General features: G+C 50.1%; 9 protein-coding genes across 9 annotated transcripts; 2 read left to right on the forward strand and 7 right to left on the reverse strand.

Annotated features, from left to right (window-relative positions):
* Positions 1 to 135: 135 nt before the first annotated feature.
* Positions 136 to 1160, reverse strand: HO173_006340 (uncharacterized protein; the record flags this gene model as incomplete). Its single annotated transcript, XM_037308251.1, has 3 exons — positions 136 to 410; positions 479 to 586; positions 761 to 1160. The coding sequence occupies 3 exons, from the start codon at positions 1158 to 1160 to the stop codon at positions 136 to 138; spliced, it is 783 nt and encodes a 260-aa protein (XP_037165025.1).
* A 739-nt stretch (positions 1161 to 1899) lies between these two features.
* On the reverse strand, positions 1900 to 2516 carry HO173_006341 (uncharacterized protein; the record flags this gene model as incomplete). The annotated part of the gene is made up of 3 exons (XM_037308252.1): positions 1900 to 2165; positions 2237 to 2351; positions 2418 to 2516. 3 exons carry the CDS (start codon positions 2514 to 2516, stop codon positions 1900 to 1902), a joined length of 480 nt encoding a protein of 159 aa, XP_037165026.1.
* Positions 2517 to 3183: 667 nt separating this feature from the next.
* HO173_006342 (uncharacterized protein) lies at positions 3184 to 3768 on the reverse strand (the record flags this gene model as incomplete). Its single annotated transcript, XM_037308253.1, has 2 exons — positions 3184 to 3686; positions 3744 to 3768. 2 exons carry the CDS (start codon positions 3766 to 3768, stop codon positions 3184 to 3186), a joined length of 528 nt encoding a protein of 175 aa, XP_037165027.1.
* A 450-nt stretch (positions 3769 to 4218) lies between these two features.
* Positions 4219 to 7903, forward strand: HO173_006343 (uncharacterized protein; the record flags this gene model as incomplete). Its single annotated transcript, XM_037308254.1, has 4 exons — positions 4219 to 5302; positions 5356 to 6563; positions 6617 to 7302; positions 7354 to 7903. 4 exons carry the CDS (start codon positions 4219 to 4221, stop codon positions 7901 to 7903), a joined length of 3528 nt encoding a protein of 1175 aa, XP_037165028.1.
* Positions 7904 to 8414: 511 nt separating this feature from the next.
* On the reverse strand, positions 8415 to 10374 carry HO173_006344 (uncharacterized protein; the record flags this gene model as incomplete). The annotated part of the gene is made up of 6 exons (XM_037308255.1): positions 8415 to 8518; positions 8586 to 8910; positions 8974 to 9310; positions 9363 to 9735; positions 9791 to 10112; positions 10162 to 10374. 6 exons carry the CDS (start codon positions 10372 to 10374, stop codon positions 8415 to 8417), a joined length of 1674 nt encoding a protein of 557 aa, XP_037165029.1.
* Positions 10375 to 10917: 543 nt separating this feature from the next.
* Positions 10918 to 14452, reverse strand: HO173_006345 (uncharacterized protein; the record flags this gene model as incomplete). The annotated part of the gene is made up of 5 exons (XM_037308256.1): positions 10918 to 11134; positions 11193 to 13690; positions 13738 to 13913; positions 13984 to 14206; positions 14270 to 14452. The coding sequence occupies 5 exons, from the start codon at positions 14450 to 14452 to the stop codon at positions 10918 to 10920; spliced, it is 3297 nt and encodes a 1098-aa protein (XP_037165030.1).
* A 739-nt stretch (positions 14453 to 15191) lies between these two features.
* HO173_006346 (uncharacterized protein) lies at positions 15192 to 17315 on the reverse strand (the record flags this gene model as incomplete). Its single annotated transcript, XM_037308257.1, has 3 exons — positions 15192 to 16046; positions 16095 to 17063; positions 17118 to 17315. 3 exons carry the CDS (start codon positions 17313 to 17315, stop codon positions 15192 to 15194), a joined length of 2022 nt encoding a protein of 673 aa, XP_037165031.1.
* A 285-nt stretch (positions 17316 to 17600) lies between these two features.
* Positions 17601 to 18182, forward strand: HO173_006347 (uncharacterized protein; the record flags this gene model as incomplete). Its single annotated transcript, XM_037308258.1, has 4 exons — positions 17601 to 17623; positions 17682 to 17809; positions 17903 to 18005; positions 18062 to 18182. The coding sequence occupies 4 exons, from the start codon at positions 17601 to 17603 to the stop codon at positions 18180 to 18182; spliced, it is 375 nt and encodes a 124-aa protein (XP_037165032.1).
* A 419-nt stretch (positions 18183 to 18601) lies between these two features.
* On the reverse strand, positions 18602 to 20043 carry HO173_006348 (uncharacterized protein; the record flags this gene model as incomplete). The annotated part of the gene is made up of 3 exons (XM_037308259.1): positions 18602 to 19444; positions 19501 to 19760; positions 19845 to 20043. 3 exons carry the CDS (start codon positions 20041 to 20043, stop codon positions 18602 to 18604), a joined length of 1302 nt encoding a protein of 433 aa, XP_037165033.1.
* Between the last annotated feature and the right edge of the window lie 410 nt (positions 20044 to 20453).

The following is a 20453-nucleotide window of genomic DNA, read 5'->3' on the forward strand; positions in this document are numbered from 1 at the left end:
AAGTCCTCCGGAACCATCCCAATGGGTCATAAACCTTGCTTGTGGCCCATCATCGACTTTCTCGAACCTTTTAAACTGTCCCAAAACAAGGCCCATAGCGCATCATAGATCCAAAGCCTTGCCATATATATGCTTTCAGTGCTTTCCAACAATCTCTTTCGCCATTTCCTGCTCCCAATTCTGCCCATCCCTCGGCGTCACGTTGACGCTCCTCACGTTGTCCCTTGCAAGGCACCTGTAATTGATATTATAACCTTCTGGATAGCTCCTCGGTACGGTCAACGGCGAGATGCCACAACATTTACAGAACATGTGCTGTGCAGTTCCTGTTCCGAACTTGTAAACCTCTAGATTCTCTTCGCCTCGGAGCGATTTCAGCGCAGACTTCTCGACGACGAAGCCCAGGAAGCCTGGAACAGCAGGGTGAGGACTCGATCGACGATGCTTCCCTGGCATATTGCGAAGACGGGGTTTTTACCTTTCATGGAGCAGATGCTGCAATTGCACTCGCTGAGCTCGATGTCTGGCGAGTGGAGGACTTCGAGGTTCACTTTCTTGCAGTGACAGCTGCCTTTGTGCAGCACTTCTGTATTCATGATTGCGCACACGGTCAATTGCCACTTCACGTAATACAGCTATGTCTCCATTTGGTGGAATGTTCCAGGTGTGTTCTATCAATACTGAAGACATGGGGGTTTGATGTCTGCCGCCTAAAATGCGGGACTGGTTTTAGCGTTCGAACAAGCAGCGCTCTAATTACCTAGTTCGAGATTAACAGGAGTCTGGCGATCCCACTGGCTTCCCTCTACAGCATCAAGCAGAAATCCAGCAACGCTCTTCCTGCTAATAATAAACCACCCCACTCCTTTTCCCTCATTCCCAAATTCCTTCACCTCCTTCTTCTCCCCATTGTCCAATCCCGTCGCCCTTACATCAACCCATTTGAAGTCCACGTCTATTCCGGCCTCTGCTTCCAATAGCTTCTGCACCTCATAATGATCATCGAACGTAATCTTCAGATTCGAACGATCGACGATCGATTTAAAAAACCAGCCGCCATTCGCCCGGCTACTCCCAACTCCATTCGTTCCTAAGACAACCTTTCTCTTCACGCCGTGCTCTTTCATCACGGCCAGGGTGTTGCGTACGGATTCTGCCATGAGGTTTGAAGGCGATGTTCTTTTGGCCCAAGGGTTATCGCTCGTCCGACTGTATTCAATGTGGATATGATCGCTCTAATGGGATCCGATCTCGGAGCACTGGCAAAAGAGTTGGAAATGTCGGCCTGATTGAGTGGTGTGCCGGTAATGATTGAGACGCTTGGTTGAGAAGGAAGCGCGTCTGGGCGGCGGACGAGAGCTGTAACAGCGTGGTTTCGGGAAAGGGCTTCGGCGAGGGTGAGAGAACCGGTGCGGCCTGCGCATATTGGAAAGTAAGTAGGTACCCTTTTCAGCTTTCGACTGATGTCCTGGAAATGTCATTTAAGGATATCGAAGTCAATACTTGGCATTTCCTAGGTTAAGCCAGTCAATCAAGTGTAATTGCATGCATGCACTCGAAGAATTTTACTCTTAAAAACTTGAGAAATACCATGGCATGTATCAGCATCTCTTTGTCTTCGTCTTGCTCTAGTCTTGGCTCTGAGGAAATGTTGACCAATGCCAGCGGATGCGGGTACCGGACGGATCTCCGGCAGCTGGAAGGACCCGAGATGCCGGCTGCCGGCTTTGTAAGCAAATCTTGGCATGCATCTGCCGATATCCTTTCTTCCCTTTCTTCCTTGCGTTCTACCGGCCAAGAGTAGCAAAGCAAACCAAATGACTCACATCTATCCTCGAACCCCGAATCATGATTCTACTAAGATATATCATGACGCGTTTCTGAATACTCCGGTCTTGCTCATAATGCTACCACCATTCCACCAAGCAAGAGCCCTGCTAGCACTACCGCTCCACATGCTGTAACGACCCCAGACCCGCCAGTGAAAGGCGCTGGACTTCCCATGAAGGTGCCATTATGCATTGTGGTACTATTGTATATCATGGTACCGTTACCCGTTGGCGTCGCAGTCCTGCTGACACTCGCAGCGGTGGGCGAAGTGGTAGAATTGATGTGCTTGTATCTCCCAACCTGGGAGCACAGACTCAATGCAAATGCGTTGGTGACTGTCATTGCCACTGTCAGCAAAATTTTGCAGAATCAAATGATACCAAACGCAAAAAAGGAATCCGGTCACCATTTTGTTCGGCAGCAGTGCAATTCTCAATTTCGCACTTATTAAACACTGCAGCATATGTGTGGTTGGTTGCCGTGCAGGTACTTTGGTTGAAGGCTTGGAGCGTACAGTGTTGCTTGAAATTGTCAGCCATGGATTTGAAGGCTCCTGGTGAGGAGCCACATAGGAAAAGCTGGCTTACAGCGCAGTGAGATAGAATGGTGGAAACGTTCTGGTGCGCTTGGATCAGCGAGAGGGATACTCCGGCCAGGAATACGGAGATAAGTAGATGCAATATCATTATCTTGGATGGTCTGCAATGATGATGGTGGTGCGCTGATATTGGGTAGATTTCGGGGTAGGAGTGTCGGAACGGCTCCAGCAGCAAAAGTGGCGAGGGTTGTGAGTTCATGCGATGTCGAATGAGATAAATAACTCGTTTATGTTAAGCTTTTTCGTAACAATGCATGATCTCAGTTTTCCATGCATGTTCGCATACATGAATATGATACCGTGGTGTTTTGGTATGAGCGCTTAAGAGCAAAGCGACTTTTGGCCGCACGGAACAGACCCGAGAAGCGCCAGAGAAGAGATGAACGAATGACCATGGCTATGACTTTGCTACACATTGGCCACACAAGAAAGACCAAGGTGTTCGAGTGGCAGACGAGATAGGGGTTTTGATCTTGCCGAAAACCAATTCCAAAGACTGCCCCGAGGCAACATCTGGGCAGCTTCTGCGTGATAATAAATCTACAGTCAGCAGTAATAGATACTAGAAAGGATGACTGGGTATAGCGCGGTCACTGTAGTGAAAAAGCATTGTTTTCAGTAGTAGATTGCGGTTTTCGTACAAGCATAAATCAACACCTGGATATCATATCGCGTCCCCTGTAAGATTATCTGAACGCCTTTCCGATACGTGCGCAGTCATGCATAGTCTCAGGCGTCCTCACCAGTAGGACATTTCATTTCGACGCTTCGATCCCCTCCTCTGCCCCACTGCTAGGTGTCAGCCTTCCCTCGCCATTTGGACTACTCTCTCTTGCATCCTCCTCGACTGTCCCAGTCTCTTGTCCTCCCAGCTCTAGATCCTCGCCCTCACCATCTTGAGGTACGGTTGAATATCCCTTTGCTCTCCTCCTCCGATCAAGCATACGCTTGTGATACAGCGTGCACAGTCCTAGGGCCAAGAGTGATCCGACAACGTTGGCTGCAATGTCGAGGGGATCGAATTGCCGGCCATTGGGAAGCAGGCCTTGCAGCGCTTCGGAACCGAGGCCAAGTCCAAATGTAACGACAAGGAGAGTGAAGTTGAGAACCCTGCGCCTAGTCGTATCGAGGATCCAGTAGAAGGCGGTGGTCAGGAGGAAGAAGGTGAGGAAATGGAGGACTTTGTCATTGACTTGAGGAATCTGGGTGGAACCGAGACCTAAATATGCAGCACCGAGGAGGACAAGGACGAATGCGCCTGCATTGGAGTGTCAGGCGCATAGAACTGGACGCGGCTTGGGAGTAGTTGACTCACATGCAAAGTTTATTCGGACTCGCATGGTAATAGTAGAGCAGGGCCAGCAAGCTAAGGCTTACCCACAGGGACTTGACATGGACGGTGAATGTGTTGAACGAATGTTTTACCCAGCTCAATCAAGAGGAGTGAGAGAAGTTGAGAGGTTGAAAATCGAGGAAGACAGTAAGGTACCCATGGGTTTGCGGCGTAAGAGACAGCGAGACTTGAGACATCCCGAAGTATTTCCGTTAGCGGTCGGCAGTCAACCTCACTTCGCGGAACCAGCAGATGCATTACTGACGAGTTCAGTCATCAAGCGGCCATCCCAACCCATCTCAAATCGCTTCAAATTCGCTTGGGCAACTCAGTGAGATGCTGGCTTTTATCTTCAGTCAGTCTCATGCCATCATCTGACCCAGGGCACATTGGAGTCGCCACGAAGTTGCTCCGCAGGAGCGCCCAGTAACCCCTGCGTTGGGCGGGCTGGAGGGGCATGGCCATGCATAAAAATCATATCAACTCCACGCCCACTCCCCTCCCCAGCGGCAAACGTGATACACTGCATGTTAATGGCTACCATGGATTCCCTCGACGCTCCGTAACACCCAATGGCCGCCCCGTACCTGCAAATGCAGCTCGCCTTATGAACAGCATAGAGGGAGATCTTGGCGCAGAGGAAAACCCAAGATTATCGATCTTTCGCGACCTATATGCCAGGAGCGAGGCTCGAATAAGCTCGCTGTTTGAAGAGAATGGGGCAAACGAAAACGGCGATACTAGGAATGTAGAAGAGCAAGACCATCAGCTCAACGACGATCCTTTCGAAGATGCGCCTGCCCCAGCTACGGGTTCTCCAAGAAAACATACGAGGAAGATCGATGAGGATGACTATGACGAATCGGAGGATGAAGATGACGACGAACCCGGCGACGATTCACCCCTCAAATCCAAAAGCACGGGCCCTCCTGTCAATCTGGCACCCTCTTCCTCTGCTATGGTCCGTGGCCTATCCTCAAGCTCGACACCTGCTAGTGCCAAAGGCGCCTCATCTATCCTGGCGGTGAAGACAACGGAGGAGGCGCGCAAGAGGCTCGAGGAAGACAAAAAAGCTACTGAAGACGCGGCCAAACGAAGTTTCCACACATTGTTCTACACTCTGGAAAACGATAGAGATGCGATGCTGGAGCAGAAGAAGCTTGAAGAATCTGAGCGTCAGGTTGATATCGAGATGGGTGGGGCTGGTGCAGCTGCGAACAACGTCAACGGGCTTGGGGGCAACGCGCAGCAGGGGACGTTGAGCCAGACAAACTTGGGCGCATCAAGCCTGACCTTGAAGAACCTGATATGGATGATTGATACAAATAGAGATAAGGTCAAGGCGACCGACCCTGAACTTAGAGCACTGATGAGCGAAGTGAGGAAGAACAGGAGCAAATGGGCAAGCGAAGACAAGGTCGGACAGGAAGAGTTGTATGAGGCTGCGGAAAAAGTTCTTAACGAACTAAGGGGTATGACAGAGCACTCCGGTCCATTTCTTACAAAGGTCAACAAAAAGGAGGCGCCTGATTATGGCAATGGTGAGTCCAAAAAGCTTGCCCTATTTCGCATCTAAGCTAAAGTCTTGTTACAGTCGTCAAACATCCAATGGATCTAGGAACCATGACGAAAAAGCTCAAGACTCTGGCGTACAGGTCAAAACAGGACTTCGTCGAGGATCTCAATTTGATCTGGCAGAATTGCTTGAAATACAACGCTAATCCAGAGCACTTTCTCCGCAAAAAGGCTTTATTCATGCGTAAAGAGACTGATAAGCTCGTACCCCTCATCCCTAATATATCAATCAGAGACAGAGCAGACGTTGAAGCAGAGGAGCGTCGACTGCAGAATGGCGATATCAACATGGATGGGGATGAAGATAGCGACGACGAGCCCATCATATCTTCACGAGGACGGAAGGCGCCCAGCAAAAAAGCGAAGAAAGGAACGACGGCGCGAAAGGCGCCAGCTGGTGTACCAGAAGGCTCACCTGCCGCCGAAGCTAAGCCAAGCTCGAACCACCTGGCACCCAATGGACTGGGTAGCAACCTTAAATTTGAGCACTTGATAGCCGACTCTGAAAGTGTGATGGATGGAAGCCAGAAAGACCTCTCGACTCCTACACCTGGTGCGATCACTCCGGCAGGCATCAATGGCATTCTAGGACACGGGACACAGTCGGATGGCATGGATATCGATGCTGATTCTTCGATCAATGGCATCGTTCCCTCCATCGACGGTCCGAATGAAGAAGCTGAGAACGATGACTTGGAGTACAAAACCTGGAAACAGGTGACCAAAAAAGACCGTGCGCAGGTCACTGCGGAACGGCATAGACTTTTTTTAGGAGACCATCTCAATCCCGAAGAACCAGCGCTTCGACGTACGAAGTTGGGAATGAGAAGATGGCTGAGGAATCAAAAGCAAGCAGTTAGTGACGGCGCATTGGGCAAGAAAAGCGCCGAGGAAGAGGCTGAGATCCGGGAAAACGAAGAATCGCAGCCGAGTGGAGAGACTCTTGCAGAGGGTATGGAGGGTGAAGAGGAGAGGGTACTACCAGACTACTATGACGCTTTAGCCGTTATCCCTGATCTCAGCAATCGATTACAATGGCTCGAAGACTCTGACGGAAACGTACAGGATCCGTCGGGAGAGTTTCTACGGATTCTGCCGCAAGGGCTATTTACTTCCCCAGAGAGCAATCTGACACGAAAGATCGACAAGAATTTGCGACAGATACAAGAAACACGAAAGGTCACATCGAAGATTGCAATCGTAAAGCAGATGCAGCTGCAATCACAGGTATGCTTGAAGGCCAGTTGAGGTTCTATGATTGTATGTTGACACCAGGGCAGATGTACCAAGGCCAGTTCCAAAAGCACGAACCTGCTCCCTTTGTCGAGCAGGACATTGAACCTACAGTAATATCTGAGGAGGGTCCTCCCATAGCACCCTCGGTGTCTCGAGCCGCGCTGCAACGGTCTACAGCTAAACTCCTGGTCCTCGCTGGGTTCGAGGAATTCCAACCAGCAGCACTGGATGCTATCACCGAGATGGCTGGCGATTACTTTATAAAAATCGCCCGTACATTGAACGAGTATCCACAAGCCCAGCAGGTAGCAATCCCAGCGCCCGGAGTACAAGGAGGCAGAATCGCATGCAAAGAAAGATTCACTACCGAAGAAATCATCCTGCACACTCTCCACATAAACGGCGCCGACCTTGATGCCCTTGATAGTTATGTGACAGAAGAAGTCGATCGGGCCGGTACCAAGCTCGCGGTTACGCATGACCGAATGAAAGCCCATCTTGCAGACAGTCTCCGTCCTGCACTCACCGATGCTGGCCCTGATGGCGCCAACGCCTTCAACGATAACAGCGAACAATTTGTGGGCGGTGACTTCGCCGAGGAACTCGGTGAAGACTTCTTTGGCTTCAAGGATTTGGGTCTCGACAAGGAATTCAATATGGCCAGCTTGAGCGTGCCTCTGCATCTTCTGCAAAACCGTATGCGCAGTGCGAATCAAGCCCAAAACCCTAGGTACGTGTATAGTCTTCTTACACCCTACAAACCGATACTGACGTCTTTCAGCGCTCTCTCTTCCACCCCTCTCTCTGATCTTCCACCACCACCGCCGCTTACACCCGTCACCGTCAACAACGTCAAGAGCGAAATCGGTCTGGTGCAAGCCTTTTTCCTTGCCAAAATCCGTGCCAACAACGACGAGCCCCTTATCGAAGACGACGATCTACCTCAAAAGCAACGTTTCCCAAAACCGAGGTTACCACCAACAGGGAAGATCACGAGTCCGCGCAAACGACCGCTTAAGGAGCAAGGTCCTGGAAAGGGCCATCCGAGGAAGAAGATGAAGGTGGGCGAAAATGGGGAAGCTAAAGAAATGGGGAAAGAAAATGCTGCAGAAAAGGAGAGCGGCAAGGAAGGCGAGAAGGACAAGAAAGATGAAACGCAAACACCAGCCAAAAAGGCCACTACTAATGGTGTCGTGAGCAATGGTGCTAATTCTACTGTTGATTCTGGCGGAGACGTGACGATGGGTACACCAACGCCAACGCCGAAGGGGAAGGGAAAGAGTGGGAAGGAAGGGGGTTTGATCTCGCCCGAGAGCTTGGAAGCGACGTGATTATCGATTGGAGAGACGAAGAGCTAGCCGTCTGCATTGGAGAGAAGAGCAGTCTTTTCTGCCGACGACCCGGATTGGGGGTTGTAATGATAGGGTAGGATTGATGTACAGGCACGGATGGCGTACTCGTCAATGATACCAAGGAGAGGAGGCGTTGGTGCCGATTTTTTCTCGTCCGTACATACATCTTCAGGGTGGTTCTTTGGTTTATGGCGTTAGCCACGGACGGATGCATTTGCATTGCGCGGAGTCTCCGTGTCCTTTGTGGTATGGGGGTACGATTGATTGGCACTGTGGTGCGAACATCTATCGAGGGTTTTGGAGGTCTTCTATTATTCTACAACCGATTCCATATCTGCTAGAAGAAGAACAAACCAGTCAATGTTTGCGTCTGAAGTGCATGCTTGCAATGGATCTGTGAGATCCGTCCACTGAGATTGGATTCGGCTTTTGATGGTATCTATCTCGCTATATAGAGAATAATGTGCAACGATGTGGCGCTAGGTGCTTTCTATCTCCTCGGCATGCCTCTTCCCCTACCCCTGAGTGCTCGTTGCGCCGCTCCAGGAGGTAAGCCTCGTTGCGGGGCTTGCGGTTGCTCTGATTGTTCGTTTTCTGCAAGATGCGTCAGCGATCGTCCCTGTTCCTAGCCCGCCACCAAGCACAAGGGACAATAACATACTGATAGTCTCATCCACACTCAAGATCAGACAACTCGCCTCCACCGCCGCCATGACCGCATTCACCTTGACCAGACTCGGCTCCCACACGAACGCTGCCATATTGTCCCTCACGCCCTCGTTGTCAAAGTCTACGCCCGCCCATACATTGCCCTTGCGATGCTCGACGCGCAGCTGAGTTAGTATGTTTGTGGCGTCGAAGCCGGCATTGTCGCAGAGCTGGCGGGGAATGATTTCGAGGGCTTTGGCGAAGGATTTGATGATTGCTTGTTGTTTGCGTGGGACGGAGAGGTCAGCGTGCTTGTGGAGATGGGCGGATACTTCCATCTGTACATCTCGTCGTCAGCACAGGGTCTTCTAGGTCACAAGAGGATTGCTGGGTGCGTTTACCTCGCAAGCACCTCCTCCAGCGACGATATTCCTATTCACAATCGCTCGCTTGACGATCATGATTGCATCATGCAGACTTCGCTCCACCTCTGCGATGAATTGTTCTGCCCCTCCTCTGAGGACCAGCGTACATGTCTTTGCTGCCGGGCAACCTTCGAAAAAATTGAACCGCTCGCCACCTATTTGCCGCTCGTCAAACCGCGCGCATGTACCTAGATGTTGGGGTTGGATGTCTGAGCAAGTGGATGAGATGCTGCCGCCTGTTGCTTGCACTACTCTTTCTAAATCGTCTGACGAGACTCGCCCGGCACAGAAGACGTCACGGTCTGCGAAGTATCTGCGTTTGATTTAGCTTATTATCTTGGAAGCTTAACCGGGGAAAGACCAACTGTGTAGCCAAGTCACCTATAGGCAATTTACTCAGCACGACCTTCGCCCCCGTCTTGTACACCTCTTCCATCTTATTGTAGATAATCTGCCATTCTGCGTCCACAATCGCTTGATACTCAGACACCTGATCCACTCTGACCTCTGCATTATCTTTTTCGCTCTTCAACTCAAGCTCAACATTCAGGCACACAATCTTCGGGTCCTTAAAGCTCTTGGGTTGTTGTTCGAATCCAGCATATGAAAAGGTCTTCTTAAAGGCCACTCCATTGACAAAAAGCGAGTCTTGCAAGGCTCCTCCCGTGATCTTCTTAATGCCAATAAGTTTGTCATTCAGATCTTCTTGATCCAGCGAAAGTACGGCATCCACAACCACTAGCACACTGTCAGCACCTGTCCCCGCTCACAGTGTCTTCCCAGCACAACCCACTCTTGGTAAAGAAATCGGCATTCCGGTGTATCAACTTGCTACTCATAGCGGTAGCCGCCAACCTCCTCAAAGTTTCCCTCTGGTTTCCTTCTTTCGTCGTAACAGCAATCTCCTTGATCTTGTTCACTGCCATAGCTGAAGCTCTCCTCAGCCCTTTGATGATGATCTGAGAGCTGACGCCCTGCTCGACATGCTCTTTCACTTCCTTCAGGATTTCGCCTGCCAGAACGACAACTGAGGTGGTACCATCGCCCACTTCGGCGTCCTGGGAGCGCGCTATGTCTGTGAGAATGCGGGCAGCCGGGTGGATTATATCAAGAAGCTGGGGAAGGAATTAGCGCCCTCATGGAGTAGCTTGAAGAGCTACCTACTTTCATAACAGTAGCGCCGTCATTTGTGATTGTTTGCCGACCGTTTTCGTCAACCAGCAGCAGATCTCCACCATATGGACCCAGGGTACTCCGTATTGTATCTTGGACTGCTAGACATGCTTGTATGTTGGATATGATTTGGCCTTTGCCTTGGGAAGAATCGGTGCCCTCCTTCAGCACGATTATGGTGGGGGTCTGCCCTCCGAAGGACATGGTTCTGTTTGCTGCTCAAGGTACAAGCAGAAAACCCTTTCACGCTGATGAAAACGTTTGGTTTGAGGAATGCAAGGTCTGTCACTGCTGTCAAGCCTGGCAAGGGTCGGATTTAGAAACCAGAAGATAATGTTCTCTACTCGGCTGGGCAGATGTTGAAGTGAAAATCCGAGCCTTTTCCGACGCGTCTTTCGCGAGAGAAGAATCCTTGGCGTTGAGGGCTAGGGCTCAAAGACCGCATGTTCTACTAAGGGAGTAAGGTAGTATATCACGACACTAGCATATAACAAATGGGAGCACAGGAGGAAACACAAGACTTTCAACGGCCATCATGTGACCACTAGCTTACTAGATACTCGCTGACTGACTGCTTGAACTACGAGTACATGCGCACCACACGTATCTAGACCTCCTGGGGCCTTCTCCCTGTCTAGATTTAGCCGGAACACATTATGCATATGCAAAACCCCGGCCATAATGCATCACTCATGATCCATCCTCCATTGCCGCGTTGTTCCCATAACATGCTTTGAAATCCCTGCCTCATACAAAATAAGCTGCAACCGTCTGCTGCGTGTCTGGGCTCAATGTGGCAAGGACCTGATTTGCGTCGATACCTGCTGTCTGAAGAAGTTGCTTACCAGCTGCCGCCGCCCGCTGTGCCGTTGTACCTTGTAAGGTCTCTGCTTCGAGTGCTTGCGCAATAGCTACGAAGCATTGACTCGAGATTTGAGGCGACGCAATGACGACAGGATTCCGTCTAGATTTTGGTCAGTCAATATCTCACTCAAGGATAGCATGAACGTGAATGGACTTACTGATCGATTAGTTGGGCCAAGAACATGTAAACGTAGGGTGCCGCTTCTTCGTCATTAACCACAGGCAAGGTGTTCAGCCAGTGTTGAACGACCTCCTGAACGTTGGGTATTTTGCTGGAATTGGCCTGCAGGATCTTGGCGATACTGGCACATGCATTCTCAGTAGCAAAGACGTGGTCGTCTTCTCGGGCCTGCGGAAGTTGGCAGACTTGAAACAATGTCGACACGTTCTCAGCAACGAAACTAGACCAATTTGCTCCACCCTTTTGTGCTGCTATGCCCACACCGTAGCAGGCCGCTTGTCGGTTTGCAGGAACCTCATCCCTCATGCCCGCAACCAAAGGTTGTCTGATGTGACCTTGATAGCTCCAGCTTTGATCTCCGCAGAATTCAAGGACGTCGTCGTATATACACAGCGCCCACTGCCGTTGCGTCGAGTCTGCGCTAGTGACGAAAGCGTCGTAGAAAGGCAATAGACGTGACCAAGATGGAAGAAATGATGTTTCTTGGTTTTTGAAGATGGTATGAAAGGCTTTGTTCATGTCCGAGAGAAGTGTTTGGTCGTCCTCAATTGCGAACAGGATGTCTTCGTTTTCTTCCTCGCCTTCTTCTGTCTCTTGTTGTTCCTCGGCACGGTTCTTGACCCGCTTCTGGTAGTCTTCAAGCGTCGATTTGACGGACTCGATGAATTCTCCCATATGTTCCTGTGTTAGGCAGTTCTTGCCGACGACTTCGACAGACTCATAGAAACATTGATACATTTCCGCGAGCGTATCAATTGCCGGTTCCGCACTTAAGACTTCAAGGACCTTGTCGACTACCACCTTCCAGAGTTCACCCAACTGACTGGAAGTCTCCCCGTGTGCTTTTTTTACAGAGTTAAGAAGTACTGGCACGCTCTTGGCTGAAGCAACCCGAACAGGATCGTGGAAAAAGAACGCCAAGCCTGGCAAAGACACCTTGTCTATGATGTTGATCACATACGGCTCGAATGCGCCTTCAAGCTGTTGCGCGTAGATGACGATGAGCTCGATAGCCATGTGCTTGTCTTCAAGTATGGAGGTCTTGATCCCGATGACCTTGCCTTTCAACGGTACCATCTCCCAACCCTCTTCCTGCTGAACTTTGGCTATCTGTTCGTCGTCGTCAAGAAGCTGGATATCGGCTTTAGCGCTAGCAAGCTCCATCAGAGGAGGCATGACACCAGCAAGATATGGTATAAAATCGGACCCCAGAACGCGACACATTCGTCCCCAACAATGTAGTAGGTATTGCGATTGTGGATCATCAGTATCCTGGATGTTCTGTTGGATGTTACCCAATATTCGCACTAGTGTCACAGCATCTGATCCCATGCGTTGCTTGCCGACGGCCAACGCAATCAAAGTCGCGCACTCCATTGCTTTCGCTCTCAAGAGTCTATACTCTTTCGACTGCTCTTCTCTCAGGACGTTGAACAACAAAGGCATCAGGGTATCGTAGTATTTTCCAAAAGCAGTCTCGGCGGAATCAGCAATGGTAGCAATTGTTGAAAGAGCCTGCTCCTGCACGTAACGTTTCTGGCTCTGCAGCAAATGCAAAAGGCGACTCAGTAAGTCGTCCAGATAAGGTTCAAGGGTAGCTTTCTCGGCCTCTTCACAGAAGTTAACAAGAGCCGCAGCGGCGTGAGATTGAATCCTAGGTTCAGTGGCATCCAACACGGGAATGATGTTTGTCAACACGACGTTGTGGTACTTTGCTTGCATCGTTCCCGAAAAGTCCGTGCTCATTTGGCCCAGCGCATTGCAGCCAGCCCAGCGTACACGGGGGTGGGTGTCACGGAGAGCTGGAACGACGAGATCGAGGACTTTGTCAAGCTCGCCTATCATAAGATCTCTGCAGCCCTCAGAGATTGCTGATATGGCCATAAGTGCTGCATGTCGATCTCGCCAGGCTGCAGAGGTCATCATTCGAGGAAGCCATTGGAAGGTAGGAGGTAGTACAGCTCCACCTCCGAGTTTGTTGGCAAGTCGATCCATACATTGTTCTCCTGCAACGTGGTTTAGATCGCTCTCCTCCACATCAAGGTCCTCGGAAGCGTTCCATTCCGATGCATCATCATCGTCCGGGCCAACATCCGTCATTAGACTCAAACATTGGGTGACCATATCTGAAGTGTAGGAAGGGTCTTTCTTGCACAATGTGGAGGCGTAGTCTGCGAATGTACCCATGAGTTCCAACGCGTTTTGTCGAGTCAGATCACCAAGCTCCTTGTCCTGTATGACGGTCATACTGAACTGCACTAAGTTGTGAAATAGATGCTTGAACATCATCGGTGCTTCTTCGGCCAGCTCTATTAAAGCGATTAAGGCTTTAGTGAGGTTCTCCGAATCGCCCTGCTCTTTCAGAGGTGGTAGGATATTGAGGATCTTTGGGACTAAAGGGTAGTACTTTTTCTGCGCTTTCTTCTGAATGGATGCGAAAAATGACGAAAAGGCCTCCATTGCGGCGATCCTTACCTGCTACCGTATCAGCAATTTCCTGAGATCGAACGTCACCAACATACAATGACATCCGTGTCCTCAAAGCCTTTCGTAAAGGCGCCGAGCACGGTATCCTCATGCTGTTTTTCTATGATTCCCGGAGTAGTAGTGAATACTCGAAAGGCCACTTCTCTTTGGCCTGCATCTTGCGACTGGCTAGCCACAAAGAGTACTTGCAGAAGCTCTGGCCAATGTTCGCCTGAGTGGTTCGAAACGTCAGCCCAAATGTCCGGATCCTTTCGTATCCCAGCGATCACTGCTTCACCTACCATCATCCGCATATTGTCTAGCAACTTCAGCGACCGCGTCACCGATCTTATGCCTAACCATTGGGAGATTCTCGCTCTGCAAACATTCGAGCAATTTCTGTCTTATGGCCGCTTTTTGGGGCGGCTGCAATAACATGAACAGCTCTTTTGACTCCTCCGTCCCAGGCGTTTTTCTTGTCTTTGTCGACATTCTACGAAAGAGGACTGCTGCGAAAGAGCGAGTCTGTTTGTAGGAGCCGTGTCAGCCAGGTGTGGGAATGCTCAATGAGGAACGTAGATGCCATACCGTTGGTTCTTGGGCCGACTGAATTTGTTCAACCAAGCCCATGAGCAGGACATCAGGCCGTGCAACGGTCCACTCATTGCTGAGCTGCTCCTCGGCATGGGTGCGAATTTGATTGTCTGGTGATGACAGGCCTTGGAGGAGGCTTGCGAGAGCGGCGTGGACCTCAGGAGGAAGAATAGACATGTTGAAAATTGGCACTCTCTCTGCTTCCAATGTTTGTAGCCAATATGGTAAATAAAATTCGACCTCGCGCGTTTGGTCAACACTGGGTGACAGGAAGTTGAACGGAGGTCACGAGCTAAGCACCCTTGCTCTACAGCGCAAGCTTTCAGAGCGAGTGAATCACAGCAAATCACTGACTTGTGCAGCAAGACTGCCGTTCATGTTCGGAAGGGAAAACCAAGTATGCAGGCGTGTTTACACTCTACTGGTGGGATTGAATGGATTTTCGAAACAGAAATTTTGGCATCGTCGCACCAAGCCGAATGGACGCGCCAAGGATAAGGGTACATAAGGTATATGCTCTTACTCTCTAAGGTAAGGTAAGTACTCAGGTACTCTACATGTACCCTACCGAGAGCCTAGGTACCAACCTAAGCTACTTTAGTGGAGCGGGAAGGGCTGCGAGTACTAGTACCTTAACCAGCGGCCTCTTCCGAAGTTCCGTAGCGTCAGCTTGATGCAAGTAGGTATCCAGGAGCCAGGCTTGCTGCCAAATAATCACTTGCCATCCCCTTCGTTCTACCTACCTACCTACTTCTACCACTTTACTTCTGGCTATCCGACACAAATAGAATACTCTAAGTGTAATCATACATAATGTGCCAAGAACATCAGAGAAGCAGAGTTTGCAAAGCAAAGAGACGACTAAATGGTCTCATGCAGATAAGAAGGGGAATGAAAGCTAAGGTACGATACGATATCATGAACGGCTCGCGCGGCCAATCGTGAAGACCCCAATGATGACCACAGCCAATGTTACAATCGCCCCCGGCAGCAATAGCTCGTTGGGTACTCCTGCAACCAATTGGTCCGGCTGCTGCTGCTTTGCTTGTGATACAGGTTTCCGCTCCTTTTTCACTGGCGTGACCATCTCATCTTCGTCATCATCGAACCTCCGACTCTTGAGCGTCGACGGTGGAGGAGTCAGGGGTTTCGACATTGCCGGCTGAGGATCCACCGTTGCTGACATGGGTGGTTTTTCCGGGTCATGCACGAAGAGATCGACCTTTTCCCGATGATATTGCCGTGAGAGCGTTATGGCGTCTAGGAGATCTTGATCGGTAGTGATGGAGACCGTGTCGCCTTCGTTGTCCAGATAGCTCAATGCGTAGCCAGATGCTGTCAGCTTCCCGTCCTCGACGATGGCCTCGCCACCCACTGCATCGATCTCTCCTCCAAGTTTGGCATTTACATTACTGACGAGGTCCTCCATACCGGCAGAAGCAGCGACTTGCAGCCTATGGACACGGCCACTGGGAGCCTTGAACTTGAAAGGGAACGGCGAGTCTTCCATAGACGCTGACGGGGGCTCTTCTGGACTTTCCGAACGATCGTCATCTCCATTGTGTGAGGCTGATTCGTGCGGCTGCACACTATCCACGCGATCAACGTTTGGGCGGGATAGCAACTCTGGGGACATGAGTGATCGATGACCAGGTGTGTGCGCACGATGGCTGCCTTCCCCTGACATCATTGACTCGGAGTCGTTGTCCAGAGATAGCCAGAATTTGCCCCAAGCTGGGCCTTCATTATCTCCAGTTGACATTGTATTGATCTGATGGTATCAGTATCTTTACTGCAAACGATGACCTCAAAGACTGACCTGTTCAAGAGTCGCGTATGTGAGCTTGAGCACATCAACCATACCCACGATCTCCCCAGGCTCATTCATGACCGGTAAATTCAGGTAGTGTCCGTCATGCATTTTTCTCAAAGCGGCCTGTATGCTCATGTCCATGGGCGCAAAGTCCGGATGTGGAGTCATCACCCTCACAACGCTGCAATTTACTGGGTCCAATCCTGGAGCAATAACTCGAAGGACAACGTCCTTACTGGTAAATATGCCGGTTATGGAGCCCTGGTCTTGCACCAGCACAGCAGTAGTGTGATTCTCTTTCATCAAGCTTGCGGCTTCCTTGACAGATGTTCTCACTGACACAGTCGTTGGTGGCAGTCCATTTAAGACAGACTCAAGTGTAGGTCCGGACATCTTCTGCCTCAAAGCCTCGACATATTGTATTATTTGTTGCGGCTGACTCGAGCCAAATTCTGACTGTACGCCCTCAAGAGCGTCATATAATTTCCGGGACGAGCTGTAGGCCCGCTCCAGCTTCTCCATTGCATCGTAGAAACACTTCGTAATATCTAGAATACCAGAGATATCCTGATTCTCGTCCATGACTGGAAGATGTCGGAAGCCTTTCCGAACCATGAGATCCAGAGCGTCCGTAGCACTGGTATCTGTTCTAGCACATAGGGGGTTCTTTGTCATGATCTCCGCTATGGTAACATCTCTAGCTTTAATGCCGGCTCCGACCACGCGGAACGCGAGATCTTTAGCTGTGAATATACCGGCAATTCGATCATCGTCGTCCGTGACAAGTACGCAATCTTCTCGCTTTGCAGCCATCAGTTGGGCCGCTTCTGCCACGGTAGTATTTGGTTTTATTTGGAGAGCCTGACTGGGTTTGAGGGCAAGGACTGTCCCAGGAGGGGCTTTTCGAGTATGTCGAGCTCGAGTAGCGTTTCCCTTCTTCTTGTTGAGGTCCGCCTCCATCTTCTTCCGAATGGCCTGTGTGGGTGGTTTCAGCCTATGCTACCACATTAATAGGGAAGAATGCCGGACCTCATCACGTTTCGTCTGCTTCTGCCTGCTCGCACTCAGTGTCGAGTTTCCAGTCTCACTCTGCATTGCGGAACTAGCATGTGACTCTAGCTTGGGACGGGGTATATTTGAGGGGCTGTTCTCGAAAGCAGGTACCTGACCTCTGCCTTGACCACCTCTATTTGGAGTACCTCTGAAAGTTCCACTGGCAGCTGACATGGTAGTGAGGAATACAAGTCAATTGGGCACGATGATTTCTCTCGACGAATGAGATTCGGGTGTTGAACGATTCGTAAACATCGGCAAGTCGGCGACAACAGCAGTGACCGCCAAGACGCCGAGGTTTTACCAAGCGAAGCACTCCCACTCTTAAATCTATGAGCAACGAGCACTTGCACCATCGACTCTTTGATCAACACATCTCGAAAAGTACGTATATAAGGCTCGTTGTAGCGCAGGCCGCTAAAGTATCACTGTTATTGACCTCTTTTCAGAACCGCAACCATGGTTAAAAAGCGAGCATCCAAGTACGCCTCCACACCCACATCAGGAGCCTCAAGCGCGTGACTAACATGTCTACTACAGCGGTCGCAACAAGAAGGGACGAGGTCACGTCAAGCCTATCCGCTGCTCCAACTGCTCGCGGTGTACACCAAAGGACAAGGCGATAAAGAGATTCACTATCCGCAACATGGTTGAGAGTGCTGCTATTCGTACGTCTTGCCTCCCCCAGGCTTACCTACGTCCTGAACTGCACAGGGAGCTCAATACAATCATGACGACTAACGTATGGAACTTGAATTCAGGCGATATCTCTGATGCCTCTGTCTTTCCCGAATACGCCGTCCCAAAGATGTACCTGAAGCTCCAATACTGTGTCTCATGTGCCATTCACGGCAAGATCGTTCGGTACGTTTCTCCTATCACATCCTGGGGGCTCTTGGACTGACGAGATTTGCGCCTAGTGTCCGCTCTCGAGAAGGGCGCCGAAATCGCGCACCACCTCCGAGGGTCCGGTTCAACAAGGATGGAAAGAAGATCAATCCACAGCAGGCCAACAACTTAGCGAAGACAGCTCAGGCGTGAGGTAGTACCTTATTTTTAAAGGGCTGGTATTGCTATCGATTGATAGCAAGCGTTTTATGGGAAGCAAAAGGCATCATAGTAGCAGAACTTCCTCGTGTGCGACCGCTCACCAGCTACTTAATTCTTGTTCCATCTGCTATCTACCTAACCTTGCTTGCTTGCTGCTGCTCAAAATGCGCCAAAGAAATCCCATACTGCACATATCTCATGTTGGTAGAGTTTAGCATGGTCTAATAGTGCTGAATCGCCTCACAAACATCCATCTGCGCCTGTCCCACGGAACCAAAGATACATCCCTGATATCCCTGCAGCAAACGCCACGATGCAGCTCGAGACAAAGAGAAAGTGTCGTCCAAAAGAGGCCGCCAACCATGGTACACCTATCAAGGTTCAGACCTGCCCCAAAATCTTCAAAGTCCTTACTGCTCACCGGGGTCCTGACCTGCTGGCTTGGACTCTTCGACCTGGCCTTCACCAGATTTCATCTCTGCTACGGCTGCGGCCTGACTTTCATCAGTCTTCACGTTGCTGAAAAAGCCACCTGCATTACTGGCGTCATCAATAATTGCTGCCTTCGTGCCGTTCGCTTGCACTTGAAGCTTTGGGGAGTGCTGCCTGGATGCCTGTAGCTGCCGTTCCTTGAGCTGATCACGAATGACATCGTAAAGAAATTGGTACTGTCCCTCCATTTGCACCATGAGCATTCTCTGCTCTCTCAAACAGTTCACCACCTCGTAAATCATGTCTTCGCCTTCTTTAGCGTCCAGTATTGCACCTGATTCCACTTGAGCAAGAAGATATTCTAAGGCGATGAAAGTTCCTGATCGTCCCACCCCAGCGCTGCAATGGATAATCCTAGGATTGCTGGGCGAAGTGTTCTTCTCTGCGCAAAGCTTTAAGAGCTCCAGGAGCGCAGTGCGGTTGTTGTCTTCGGGAACAGCGAAGTCCGGCCAGCCGGAGAACAAGAAATGCCATACATCCTTCGTTTCTGCACCAAATCTCAAGGATAACTTGCGGATTTCTGTCTTTGAGTCCATATCCAAATGGTATTCCAAGAAAGTTACACTGCCTTCCGGAGTGTCTCTCGCTCTGTCTAGCGGTTCTACCTTAAAATATCCGGCCTCGACATTCAAAGGGAAATACTGAAAACATTTCTCCGTTGTCCCATCATGGGTTTGGGTTAGCATAACAATGACAGCTACGTCGGTGGTTTCCTGCCATATCATGTGCCAGAAATGGCTCAAACCCGATTGTTTGGGACCCTTTGAAGAGGTTCAGTAAGTTGGTCAGGAAACAGCGGAAAGCGGGACAGACATACTTGGGTTGCTATGAACTTAGTTTCTACTCCTGTTCGTGGATCGCGCAGTGATATGGGCGAGGCATTGATGTAGTCGGACTTTCCTTCGGCAACTTTGAGATGAATGCGCGACTTTTCCCATGGCTGGACGTTACCGTAACGATTCCGCCTCATGACATGAGGGCTTGTATCCTGCACCCATTGTGAAGATGGATCGCTCCGACCTTGCAAGATGCGGAGCTTCTCCTTCCATGCCAAGTCATTGAATTTAGCTCGAACAGCTATGTGGTTTTAGTGGATGATCTAAAAAGAAGCTGCATAATACATGCTCGCGTATGCACGACACACGAAAAGAGAAGGCTTACCGCTTTGTGATTGATGGAGGAAAGCCGGGATCCGGGACTCAACTTGAGCCCCTTGTTCATTTTCTTCTTCTTCTTCTTCTTCTTCTTCTTCAATCTTGGTCGCTTTTAACACTGGCGGTGATGCCAAGGGCGTAGGGCTATCCTGAGAGCGGGCTCTTTTATATGCCGTGCTGAAACCTTTGGCGAAAGGAGCCGTCATGTCCAAACGCATGTGAATTACATTAAGGAGTCGATGACGATGATGAAAGTGTTGAGAAAGACGTGAAATAAATTTAAGGCAGTGAAAGCCTCCTGGATGGATCACACCTGCTCTTCACGTCTCTTTCCTGCCAGAAAGCATACACGAAATTTTTACGAATCAGAGACTGGTGAAATAAGAAAGTCGAGTTGCTTGTATGAAAGTCAACGAGGTCAGCTAAGAGGCAAGGCAAGGGAGGAGGAGTGTTGGAAAATTATTATAAGAGCCAAACAGTCAACAGGGAGCGGGAGAGAACTTGATGGAAAGAGTGTTGATACTTTCGTGATGATCGGGTAGGAAAGAGGCAGTCAAACATACGGTAGTAGTGTAGAGAGTGACTTGTTGTACCTTGGACATTTGTTCATCAAAAT

This window comes from Letharia columbiana (genome assembly GCF_014066305.1).
Source record: "Letharia columbiana isolate WasteWater2 chromosome Unknown Sc0000018_s1, whole genome shotgun sequence".
Classification (NCBI taxonomy): domain Eukaryota; kingdom Fungi; phylum Ascomycota; class Lecanoromycetes; order Lecanorales; family Parmeliaceae; genus Letharia; species Letharia columbiana.